Source organism: Oncorhynchus nerka, linkage group LG11 (genome assembly GCF_034236695.1).
Source record: "Oncorhynchus nerka isolate Pitt River linkage group LG11, Oner_Uvic_2.0, whole genome shotgun sequence".
NCBI lineage: Eukaryota > Metazoa > Chordata > Actinopteri > Salmoniformes > Salmonidae > Oncorhynchus > Oncorhynchus nerka.
In genome coordinates, this window is record NC_088406.1 from 37,104,583 (window position 1) to 37,115,345 (window position 10,763).

At 44.5% G+C, this 10,763-nt stretch overlaps 1 protein-coding gene across 1 annotated transcript in view; it reads left to right on the top strand.

Annotated features, from left to right (window-relative positions):
- The window catches only part of LOC115136813 (protein ABHD15-like), a 34,703-nt gene extending 33,082 nt beyond the window's left edge, over positions 1–1,621 (top strand). Inside the window, exon 3 of the mRNA XM_029672627.2 lies at positions 868–1,621. Within this exon, the coding sequence (XP_029528487.1) occupies positions 868–1,489 (622 nt within the window). The 3' untranslated portion in view covers positions 1,490–1,621. The remainder of the gene's footprint in view (positions 1–867) is intronic.
- The last annotated feature ends 9,142 nt before the right edge of the window (positions 1,622–10,763 follow it).

Genomic DNA, 10,763 nt, shown 5'->3' on the forward strand with positions numbered 1-10,763 from the left:
AGGGGAGGAGAGGGAGAGGAGAGGGATGGAGAGGGAGAGGAGAGGGATGAGAGGGATGGCGAGAGGGATGGAGAGGGATGGCGAGGGGAGGAGAGGGAGAAGAGAGGGATGGAGAGTGGAGGAGAGGAATGGAGGGGAGAGGAGAGGGGAGGAGAGGGATGGAGAGGGAGAGGAGAGGGATGGAGAGGAATGGAGAGGGATGTAGAGGAATGGAGGGGAGAGGGATGGAAAGGGAGAGGAGAGGGATGGAGAGGGAGAGGAGAGGGAGAGGAGAGGGATGGAGAGGGAGAGGAGAGGGATGGAGAGGGGAGGAGAAGGATAGAGAGGGAGAGGAGAGGGATGGAGAGGGATGGAGAGGGAGAGGAGAGGAATGGAGGGGGAGAGGAGAGGAGAGGAATGGAGGGGAGATGGAGAGGGGAGGGAGAGGGGAGGGAGGGAGAGAGAGAGAGATGAAGAAGGGGGAGGCAGGGAGGGAGGGAGGGAGGGAGGGACAAACAGGGGAGGGAGAGGGTAGGGAGGGATGGAGGGCGAGCAGAGGGTGGAGAGAGATAGAGAGAAACCTGATTGAGAAGAGGAGAAGAAAGGGAATAATGTCACATACCCTGATATTACAGGATTTGATTAAAATACAATACCATTACCATGGCAATCGCTGCCCACCGTGCTATTGATCTAGCAGGGCAATCGGGACCCAACTTGTGGTTTCACAATCAATGCTAACAAGGATGTTATAGAGCCATGCAGCTCTTCTAAATTGATTTACTGATTGTACTTTTTTGTGTGTGTGGCTGTGTGTGGGTGTTGTGTGTGTCTTTATGTGTGTGTGTGTGTGTGTGTGTGTGTGTGTCCTTGTCTGGGTATATCTAGGTACAGGACAGTGCTGGGTGAGACAGTGCACACCGATGCCCTTTTCTCCAGCTGTTCCATGCGTGGCCTGGAGGAGGTGTTGTTCTGCCAGCAGCCAGGCCCTAAAGGAGCCCCGGCCCTAGCAGGGGGCACCAGCAGCAGCAGTGGTGGAGCCTGGGAGGCCTACTGGGAACGCAATGAACCCCTCCGGGACGTAGACGAAGTCGCCATCCCCGTTCTGAGTGTCTGTGCTCTGGATGACCCTATCAGAGGAGACCCCCAGTCTACTCTACCCCTGGAACTCTTCGAGAGCAACCCCCACTTCTTCCTGCTGCTGACCACCAGGGGGGGACACTGTGGCTTTAACACCCAGGAAGGGAGTGCTTTCTCTGGGGGAGGGACCTTTGGAGGGACACCTGGGACTAGCTGGAGCCACCGGGCCCTGCTGGAGTTCTTTAGAGCCACCACGGACTTCATTGCTGCAGAGGAGAGGGCTAAGCAGGCTGCCAGACGAAGGGGCCTGGGGGGTAGCAGCCAGGGCAAAGTCTTCAGACATCGTAGTGTCAGTAGCTGTAGGAGAATGCCTGCATGCTCACATAATATACACACTATCTACAACTGGCAGAGGTCTTATACACGATGAGCTGGGGTGATGATATTGGATATTATGGATCATAAGGGATTTATATTATGGATGATAAAGGATTTATATTATGAATGATAAAGGATTTATATTATGAATGATAAGGTATTTATATTATGGATGATAAGGGATTTATATTATGGATGATTTGATATTATGATAAGATGATATTATGGATGATAAGGATTTATGTTATGGGTGATAGGGGGTGATTTATATTATGGATGATAAGGTATTGATATTATGGATGATATATTATGGGATTGATATTTTATATTATGGATGATAAGGGATTTATATTATGGATGATATGTTATATTATGGGTGATATATTATGGGGATTTATATTATGGGTGATAGGGATTTATATTATGAATGATAAGGTATTGATTGATATTTATATTATGGATGATAATATTATGAATGATAAGGTATTGATATTATGGGTGATAGGGGATTTATATTATGGATGATACGGGATTTATATTATGAATGATAAGGGATTGATATTATGGATGATAAAGGATTTATATTATGGATGATAGGGGATTTATATTATGAATGATGATATATTATGGATGATTTATATTATGGATGATAGGGTATTTATATTATGGATGATATAAGGTAGGATGATTTATATTATGGATGATAAAGGATTTATATTATGGATGATAAGGGATGATTTTATATTATGAATGATTATGGATGATTTATATTATGGATGATACGGGATTTATATTATGGATTTATATTATGAATGATAAGGTATTGATATTATGGGTGATAAGGGATTTATATTATGGATGATACGGGATTTATATTATGGATGATAGGGGATTTATATTATGAATGATAAGGTATTGATATTATGGATGATAAGGGATTGTATCTGCAGCACAAGAAAGCTTTGCATTTAACGGCTGAACATTAATCTGTGTGCAGCAGTCACCTGGGTAATTGACGGAACATGGTTTCATTGACACACACGCGCGCAGACAGGCAGGCAGGCAGGCACACACACACAAACACACTCAGAATTTAAGGATGAACACTCCAAAACACACTACGTGTAACCAGAAAAGCCTGTGTGTGGGTGTGGGTGTGCGTGTGTGTGGGTGTGTGTGGGTGTGCGTGTGCGTGTGTGTGGGTGTGGGTGTGCGTGTGCCTCTGCCCAATGACTGTCCAAAAATGCCCGTCTGGACACTGGACTGCCAGTATTTCTCTGATGAGACCATCAGATTCATGGGGAAACTATGTGTAATGATATGGTGATGTTTTGCTGAACTGGGTGGAACCAGTTGGGTTTGTGGCTTTTCACACATGTTGTAATTCAAACTCTGTCTGGGGTACATTGAATGTAGCTGCAATCTGCAACTTTCAATTGGCGCTGTTCGTGACATGATGATTTTCCTGTAGTTTTCTAAACAATGTTAAACGTATGTTAAATGTGTTAAATGATCTGAATCATTGTGAAGGAACGATGTGATAAAAGAATAAGAGGGACTGTATCATGGAAGGATTTCATGTTGGTCACATACTGTTATCTTCTGTCCAGACATAATTACAGTAATGTTGTGTAACATTGTATCAATTTAACAGTCTTCAGTTACTGTATGTGGAACTTTACGTACAATACTGTATGTGTCATACTTAGAACTTTGTGACTATGTACAGTAGAGTTCTGTTTCTCTGAGGATTCATCAAACACATGGAGAGTTTTCCATTTAGACGTCTCCTAAAATAGCTCTATGCCCAGAGCGATACCACTGTCTGTGTGTGTGTGTGTGTGTGTGTCTGTCTATCTGTCTGCCTGTATGTTTGTGGTGTGTATTCGTGTGTGTGTGTATGTGTCTGTATGTGTGTGGTGTGTATTTGTGTGTGCATACGTGTGTGTGTCTGTGTGTGACCGTGTGATCTGATTAGATATCTCTCCACGGTGTGTCCCTACAGATCCTCATCCACACAGACAGCTGCTACTGCTGGACCACAGAGCCAACTCTACAGTTAGCATCAAGCCCTGACCCTTTACAAAACACACTACCCATCCTTGGTGCCACGACTCCAGGCCCTGACCCTTTACAAAACACACTACCCATCCTTGGTGCCACGTCTCCAGGCCCTGACCCTTTACAAAACACACTACCCATCCTTGGTGCCACGACTCCAGGCCCTGACCCTTTACAAAACACACTACCCATCCTTGGTGCCACGACTCCAGGCCCTGACCCTTTACAAAACACACTACCCATCCTTGGTGCCACGACTCCAGGCCCTGACCCTTTACAAAACACACTACCCATCCTTGGTGCCACGACTCCAGGCCCTGACCCTTTACAAAACACACTACCCATCCTTGGTGCCACGACTCCAGGCCCTGACCCTTTACAAAACACACTACCCATCCTTGGTGCCACGACTCTAGGCCCTGACCCTTTACAAAACACACTACCCATCCTTGGTGCCACGACTCTAGGCCCTGACCCTTTACAAAACACACTACCCATCCTTGGTGCCACGACTCCAGGCCCTGACCCTTTACAAAACACACTACCCATCCTTGGTGCCACGACTCCAGGCCCTGACCCTTTACAAAACACACTACCCATCCTTGGTGCCACGACTCCAGGATTACTAAAGCCGTGTCTGTAATCCTACCTTATTGTACCAGGGCCATAGGTGTAGTCTACGATCGCTCCACTTTTGCAAACCTCTGCATCACAGTATGCAAACAGGCCTTATGGTTTTAATGTATCAATTTACACCTACATTGTAATGACACTGTAACTACCATGTAAATACAGCTATTACATATGATCCCAGGGCCCAGACAACTTCAGCACGGAACATAGCCACTGTTATTTGTTACAACAGTCTTTCTGGTTCTACAAATGACAATGAGCCGAAGCAGCCTGCCTAGAAGGCTCATTCTTTTGTTGTTCATTTTCATTTAGTGAAATGTGAACTAGAGCAGACAGACATAGGGGCGACAGAAACAATAACCACCAGGCCTCTCAGTCTCTTGGCCCAATGAAGTTGTTAACATTGAATTGGCCTTTAACACGTTGCTTATTGAATTCCAGCCCCAATGTCCGCGTCTGTCCAATTGAATTTGCATTGATTGATATTGCATTAGCGTTCATAGCTTCTAATGACCGTGTCCCTTGATATGATCAAGATATATTCATAGGTCAGTGAGAGAACCTGTAGAATACAGAGGATATTATAATGGATTTGTTTGATGACTAAGAGGAGGCTAGTGCTGTGTTGACACACTGTAATATTTCACTAAGGTGAGGAGCGCCATCTTTTGGCTATTGGGTGCAAGTGACATTCCACATGTTTTGAAAAACCAAATACTCTGGAGAATATATCTATAGTTTTTTTTACCTTTATTTAACTAGAAAATTCAGTTAACAACAAATGCTAATTTGACGGCCTACCCCAGCCAAACTCTAACTGGGCGATGCTGGGCCAATTGTGTGCCGCCCTATGGGACTCCAAATCAGGCTGGAATCAAACCAGGGTCTGGAGTGACGCCTCTAGCACTGAGATGCAGTGCCTTAGACCGCTGCGCCACTCGGGAGACCATAAAAAGGCTAGATAGCCACTAATACAGCTTTGAATATAAGCTATGTTGTGATTCATGGATACATAGAGCACCACAGCTTCACATGAATCTATCTTGATTTTCACATGATACCGTTTTAAGCAATGTTACAAAATGCTGCCAGTCACTTTTTACACATTTTATAATGCACTCAATGAAAAAAATACATTATTGGAATAATTCAAGGACTAACTGATATAATTCAAAAACCGAGTCTGAATAACAAACATAAAACAACAGCAACATTAATACAGTATACATTTCTCTCTCTGTGTCTGTCTCTCACTCTCTCTGTCTCTCTCTCTGTCTGTCTCTCACTCTCTGTCTCTCTCTCTGTCTGTCTCTCACTCTCTGTCTCTCTATCTGTCTGTCTCTCTCTCTGTCTCTCACTCTCTCTCTCTCTCTCTCTGTCTCTCTCTCTCTCTGTCTCTCTCTCTGTCTGTCTCTCTCTCTCTGTCTCTCTCTCTCTCTCTCTCTCTCTGTCTCTGTCTCTCTCTCTCTCTCACTCTCTGTGTCTCTGTCTTTCTGTCTCTCTCTCTTTCTGTCTCTCTCTCTGTCTGTCTCTCACTCTCTCTGTCTCTCTCTCTCTCTCACTCTCTGTGTCTCTGTCTTTCTGTCTCTCTCTCTTTCTGTCTCTCTCTCTTTCTGTCTCTCTCTCTGTCTGTCTCTCACTCTCTCTGTCTCTCTCTCTCTCTCTCTCTCACTCTCTGTGTCTCTGTCTTTCTGTCTCTCTCTCTTTCTGTCTCTCTCTCTTTCTGTCTCTCTGTCTCCCCCTCACTCTCCTTGAGAGACTGCCTAACAGACACAATGACGCAGCTATATCTCTGCTGCATTTGGCTGGGAAACTGGAGCACAGCACATTGAGGCCAGATATAGCCCTGGTTTAAAAAGATATCTGCACAGTCACAAGAAAATCTAATCAGGGAAGTGATACATTTATTTTGTGACAGAAATGCACATAATTATGTATATTAAATCAAATCAATAAAGTCATGAGTGCATATACTGTACTGTACTTATTATTAATCCAATATACAATATGTATGCAGAGGGGACATTGTGGACTTGTAGTTATATCCAGTATTCAGCCTATGTCCACGCTCAAGTCAGATTAATAATGTGTATAATGTGTGCTATTTCACATGGACCAGTGAATTTGACACCAATCACTTTGGGTCACTCTCTTACTGTTCTCATTTGCAGTGATGAAGAACAGCTTGGCCTATCCGAAGTAGCTTGGATTCCGAGTCTCTTCTCTAATCCAATATGTTGCCCTTACATGCCAATAAATGCAGCTGCATAAACTTCTAAGAGTCTATGACTGCCAGCTTTGGCAGTGCTCTCTGAAAAACATCAATAAACACAAAAATCTCACAAAAGTCAGATCGTCAGTAAAAACATCTGCTCATCTGGAGCTTTTTCAATCCTGTTGCACCTCTCTCCTACTCCTCTTCTCTCTTCCTCTTCTCCTCCACCCTCACCCCTCACTCCTCCTCTCTCCTACTCCTCTTCTCTCTTCCTCTTCTCCTCCACCCTCACCCCTCACTCCTCCTCTCTCCTACTCCTCTTCTCTCTTCCTCTTCTCCTCCACCCTCACCCCTCACTCCTCCTCTCTCCTACTCCTCTTCTCTCTTCCTCTTCTCCATCCTCACTCCTCCTCTCTCCTACTCCTCTTCTCTCTTCCTCATCTCCTCCCCCTCACTCCCCCCTCTCTCCCATCCTCTCCTCACCCTCAGTGGTGATGGTGATGTGTGAGTTGGTGATGGTGATGTGTGAGTTGGTGATGGTGATGTGTGAGTTGGTGATGGTGATGTGTGAGTTGGTGATGGTGATGTGTGAGTTGGTGATGGTGATGTGTGAGTTGGTGATGGTGATGTATTTCTGGTAGCCTACTAGCCGTCAGCACATTCCTCTGCAGACACATGACATAGGCATATTGGGTGTGGTGTGGGGAAGACTTAAAGAAGGGCTCACTATTATTCTTTATAGCCAGATAGCACATTAAATCCTGGATGTATAGGCTCCATGGTTCATACTGGGTTTGATGGTATTTGCTAGGAAAATACACCACTGTTCTCTATAGCTAGCTAGCTAGCTGGCTTGTACATCAAACCCTGTAGGTCTATCGTAAATGGCTCGGTTCTGTGTGGTTCATGATGGGTGTGGTGATATCTGCTTGGAAAGGCTTTGCGATTCTCTATAGCTAGCTAGCACATCAGATCCTTTGTGGTAGCCCTTCACACTCGTATATGGGTTGAAAATTGCAGATTTGGACACTGATAAGTGCCTAAATTAGAACGCAGTGGCTGTACATGATGATATAACATGATGTACTGTACATGACGTCAGAGCTCAGTGTCTCTGCTTCACTGCACTGTATGTTTTTTTTTAAAGTCTCTGGGTTTTGACTGACAGACGTTTCTGAACTGCCCCGTGTGACGTTAATGAGACGTTAATAACAAACACCGCTTTGATGTCATACAAGCAAGCCGAACACAAATGTGCACTTCACATTTCCATATCATACAACTCATGTCATATACAGTGTCAAAGTTTATGATCACTATGTTGGATGTACAGTTAGACATGGTGTTATATCCTGGGTTGTCCTGAACAGAATGAGCCTGTATTTGTTGTATTTGGAAGAAAATATTCCACAGACCACACATCTGAATACACTCATACCATTCGCACCTGAATTACGAATCTGCTTCTCTGAATTGCCTTGTGAAAGTCTAACACTGTAAGACCATATCTTATAACTTAGCTAGTCATGTCGGCAATAGAACAAGCTTTCTAATTATGCCACCTGACCCAGATTGCAATTTATAATGGACCGTTTTTGGATTGTGCAAACAACAACAGTAATTGTGTGATGGTGGGGATGCAGGGCTGTGTTCCAAACAAATAGCTACAAGTGTTCTGCTCTAATTCCTCAACGGCACAGCTAGGAGAGCTTAAAAAACGTATTTAGGTCATAAAAATGCATTGAAGTTACTTAGGAATTGTGCACACTCCAAACATTATACTGTCTAATGTTTGGATTGTGCACAATTGGAGAGGTGTGTGACCACTTGGAGACCCCAGTTTGACCTCTCACTCAAACACTTGTTATTTTTTTTGCCTTATGTTGAATCTACCCCAAATGTTCCATTAATATTCTTATCATGTCGCTGAATGTATCCAAGTTATCAACAAATGCATGGAAAAGCACTGTAAATGTAAAATGCACCTAAAAATCAACAGTGTAATGTTTGGATTCAGTCTTGTGTCAGGTGAACTGTTGTGTCCTCACCTTTAGTCTAATCATTTCCACATCATCTCCAAACTGTTCCCTTTCAATTGCTACCATGGTTACGCATATGCTTTCCATAATTATTCTGTAAGAAACCTTTCAATTTAGCCCTAGCCATATAGGCCAATTCTCACAAGTGTAAAGGGTTAAAGGCCTATGGCTAAGGTGCATATTGGGTGTGGTGTGAGGATATCTGCAAGGAAAAGCGTTGTTATTCTCTACGCTAGCTCCTACATGAATTCCTGTTTGTAGGCTCTGTGGATCCGTGGTTGTCCTTGTAGTATCATGTGTTTCCTGTGTAACTAAGGTTCAGGATTAAGGACTTGTGTGTTAACGCCTGTGCCTGAAGCTAAGGGAGGGTAGCCAGACACGACAGGAGAGAACTAATGCTATGTGACAGCTAGGTACCCAGCTTGCACATAACGGTGTTTCTTAGTGCCAGGGGTGAAAGTCAGCCGGTCCGGTCCGGCATCCCAGCAAAATAAATAGTGGGGGTACGCCGTACTAGTAAAACATGAGACTCTTACAATAATTCAAATAAAATGTCCAGAAAACTGTAGGTTTTTACACCATTATTTATCATGAGCGCATGTCAGCCACTTGAAAATGGCTGTTATATACACTCCAAAATGCTGCGTGGTTTAATGAGAACACTGACTTTTTTTCCAAGGCAGAGAGGGCTGGCTGAGACTGCACCCGGACAGCAGTAGACAATCACCACCTTCCGGAGACACCTGAAACCCCACCTCTTTAAGGAATACCTAGGATAGGATAAAGTAATCCTTCTCACCCCCCCCCCTCCTAAAAGATTTAGATGCACTATTGTAAAGTGGCTGCTCCACTGGATGTCATAAGGTGAATGCACCAATTTGTAAGTCGCTCTGGATAAGAGCGTCTGCTAAATGACTTAAATGTAAATGTAAATGTAGTAGACACATCAATTCAGGCTTCAAGTGTAAGCATAATGACAATTGCCTAATGTCATGTTTTTTCCCATGAATCAAATGGTGTACAGAGCACTGTTTGGCTGCTGGAATTAATTTGTGAGACGATGAACGTGCGCGGTAGCCTACATGAGTCTTTGTTTTGAGGAGAACGCTACCTGCCCGAATACATAGTGCCAACTGTAAGGTTTGGTGGAGGAAGAATAATGGTCTATGGCGGTTGTCATGGTTCGGGCTAGGTCCCTTAGTTAGAAACTTAGAAATCTTAACGCTATTGCATATAATGACATTCTAGACGATTCTGTGCTTCCAACTTTGTGGCAACAGTTTGGGGAAGGCCCTTTCCTGCTTCAGCATGACAATGCCCTCGTGCAAAAAGTGAGGTACATACAGAAATGTTTTTTCGATATCGGTGTGGAAGAACTTGACTGTCCTGCACAGAGCCCTGACACAACCCCATCAAACAACTTTGGGATGAATTGGAATGCTGACTGCAAGCCAAGCCTAATCACCCAACATCAGTGCCCGACCTCACTAAAACTCGTGTAGCTGAATGGAAGCAATTCAAGGCAGGAATGTTCCAACATCTATTGGAAAGCCTTCCCAGAAGAGTGGAGGCTGTTATAGCAGTAAAGGGTTGACCAACACCATATTAATGATTTTGGAATGAGATGTTCGACTAGCAGGTGTCCACATAGTTATTTTCTCTCTCTCTCTCTCTCTCTCTCTCTCTCTCTCTCTCTCCCTCTTTCTCCCTCTCTCTTTTTCTCTCCCCCTCTACCCGCTTTCTCCCTCTCCCTCTCCCTTTACCTCTTTCTCCCTCTCTTTTCTCTGTCTCTCTCTCTTTCTCTCTCTCACACACACACACACACTACCCTCGCCCACTCTCTCTCTCTCCCTCTCCCTTTTCCTCTCTTTCTCTGTCTCTCTTTATCTCGCTTTTTCACTCCACCCCCGCCCCCTGTCTCTCTTATTGTGGAACTCCCTTGCATTCTGTAACCCAGGCAGTGTGATCTGTGAGCACTTGCCTGCTGATTGTGGAGACTTCAGACGTGCATGGGTCGGCCCCTAGGAACACAGGGTTGGGGCCACCTGTTTCCACCAAACGTGTGTTTGGGTGGAAACACCCTCTTCCCAGGAATGCTATGACGAATTGGGCTGTGTCAAGAACACACATGCAGGCAGGCATGCACGCACACGCTTTCTCACACGAGCACACACACATACACACACACACCCTCAAACACACATGCCCTGGCCTCAAAGACGTCAGAAGGATAGTGTCTGTGCTGTACGGATTGTGCCTTGTTCTAGTCGGCCTGTTTGTTTGGGCGTTTCACGGTGTTGCATAAGAGAAAAGCAGCACATGATCTGCTAGTTTCTCAATTGATCTCCACACACAGACACAAACATTATTTTACAAAC